The following is a 2,438-nucleotide window of genomic DNA, read 5'->3' as shown; positions in this document are numbered from 1 at the left end:
AAAAGAAAAGAAAAATAAAAAGAAAAAAAAGAAATAAGAGAAAGAAAAGAAAGAGCTCAAGGCTAGTAAAAGAATTTTAGGGTTGTCCTAGTGGTTCTAGCCTACACCAGATGATGGGCCTTTGTCCTCCCTTTACTTTAGAGCATTTACTAAAAAAGCCTTAAAATTGTGAATATGTAGCTCATCTCTTACACCCCAAGGATGTCTTTCTCAGGGACCAGAAAGCCATTTTTTGAAATGCAATTATCAGAAGGCATAGGGCCTCTGTCTCCCAGTCTCTGCGGGAGGATAGAATCCTAACTTCTATAATTTCCAGCTAACTGACACAGCTGGTCGAATACATCAGCGCTGACCAACTACGTAATTTTTTGCTTCCCTGACTCTGCTCAATACCCTGCTGCTCCCCTTCTCTACTCCCTTATTCTCCCTTTAAAAAGCCCAGTCACCTCTGCACAAATTGATGTTGAGTTCAGTTCACAGGGGAGTATCTTTCCTACTGCAATAGTATATTACTGATTAAAATCTGTCCTTATCGCTTTAACTGGTGTCCAGCTTTGTTTATCTTTGACAAGACCAGTTGCTAAGGACTCGAAGCCCTCCATCAGTGTGATTGTTTTAGGGTGGTGGGATTATAATCATTATAAATCATTAGGAAAACCATTCTCTGTGTTTCTGAAAAGAATAATCCCTGCACATTGCCATGAATAAATGTTTAACAAAACTTTTCTAGGAAGTGATTCTGATTTATGAATTCTGCATTAAACCATCTAAGTACATCTGTTATGCACAGCATAATGGTAACTCTTTGAGTACAGATTTCTTAGAATCACAAATGATGTATAAATTCCCAGCGATTTAAGCATTTGGAGGGGTGTGAGTATGTCCTTGGTGATTGCCTATTATACTCAAATGCTAGGTTTATACCGTGGCCTTTGTTCCTTCCTTTTGTGTCTCAGGATCTGGAAGTGCAATCTTGTGTGGGGGCAAAGAATTGCTACCTAAGAGGAATATTTCTGCATGTATTAGACAGTGTCCACTTGTCTTTAATTTAGTGTTTTGCAATATATCTCAGAAATGATTAAAATTGCCTTACAAAGAAGGTAGAAGGAAAAGAGTTTGCATTAACTTCAAGTTTTGGTGTCCCTTATAAGGCCTGGTGTTAGAAAGACTGACTTTGGGATCATACCTCTTACCTTTCACCTTTGACCCTTCTCACACCCCTTAAGTTGGAGTTGCCTGAACATAGCATATGCTAGGATTCCACGGTTTTATTCTTTCTGTACGTTCTAGTCTCTTGCTCTTGGTGTTTTGACTCTGTGATGAACTTTTGATGACCTTCAAAATCAAGTCTGAGCCTGACTCTGTTGTGAGGCAGCGCCCAGGTCTGCACCCATGAGCCTCATCGGCCTCCTCTGGTCCAGCCTCTGCTGCAACACCAACCGCTTGAGCACACTCACTTCCGGTCCTGGTGGTGTTTGTATTTCTTGTTACATATAACTTCTCACAGGGCAAGAAACATTGTATCCCGATGTCAAATACTATTTCCAGTACAAACTAAGGATTCAATAAGTGTTTATGGGACAAACTACCGAAGCTCTTATTGTTACCAGAGATTAACTGATACTAAAGATTGTAATCGAGAGCTGGGATTTAACTTTTCTCTCTTTCATCCAATCCAATAGATATATACATGCATGTGTGCACACTCCCTTCCCCAGAAATGCAAGATGATTTAGTCAAAAATCTGTAAAAATTCTGAAAATTACACACGTCTGATCACAGGCTCCCACCCCCTCTGGCCTGGACACGTCGAGGCGGGCTGCAGGAGGAGGTGTGGAGACACATAAACTTACATTCTGCAGCTGGACGTGACTCTTCACCAAGTTTTCTGACTTTGTCATTGTGCTGGACACTTTGAGACTGTAGTTTTTACCATTTTGCGGCACTTTCAGCTGCTCTTGGATTTGTTTAGCCTGTTTCCTGCAGGTATAAATAAATACGTGTATAAATATTTGCACAAATTCATTCTATTCCTATTTTTTGAGATTTATACATTCTGAACATCTACATTTGTTATTTGCTAGATGAACTCAGTTAACAGAGGGAGCCTTTCTCTCATTTTCAACCCCACCAAGAAATACTTCCAACGTAGAAAGAGCCTGGTGTCACCCACGGTCACCCAGGATTCACGCTCAATGGTATTTCAAAGGCAGAAACATAATGTGTTGTCCTGGCCCCCAAGGATGCAAGAGGCCCCTGTTCCTAAGTGCTCGGCTGCGAAGAATTGGAAATGCCATGGGAAAGTGACCAGAGGAAAAATTTGAGACTTGGGTCTAATGGCCACAGAGAACATATTTGCAAAGTTACATTTACATTTGTACAATTCAAATATGAATTACATGACTTGCATGTAACTACATGACTTGCATATGTGCTGT

At 40.5% G+C, this 2,438-nt stretch overlaps 1 protein-coding gene across 3 annotated transcripts in view; it reads right to left on the bottom strand.

Moving 5' to 3' along the window:
- NRG3 (neuregulin 3) overlaps positions 1–2,438 on the bottom strand; it is a 1,286,298-nt gene that overhangs the window by 46,561 nt on the left and 1,237,299 nt on the right. For all 3 annotated transcript variants that reach the window (XM_012647963.1, XM_012647970.1, XM_012647980.1), the window contains exon 6: positions 1,854–1,980. In XM_012647963.1, coding sequence (XP_012503417.1) covers positions 1,854–1,980 — 127 coding nt within the window. The remainder of the gene's footprint in view (positions 1–1,853; positions 1,981–2,438) is intronic.

This window comes from Propithecus coquereli, unplaced genomic scaffold (assembly GCF_000956105.1).
Source record: "Propithecus coquereli isolate 6110/MARCELLA unplaced genomic scaffold, Pcoq_1.0 Scaffold109, whole genome shotgun sequence".
NCBI classification, from domain to species: domain Eukaryota; kingdom Metazoa; phylum Chordata; class Mammalia; order Primates; family Indriidae; genus Propithecus; species Propithecus coquereli.
The sequence above is the reverse complement of the archived record's forward strand: the minus strand, read 5'-3'. Positions and strand labels throughout refer to the sequence as shown.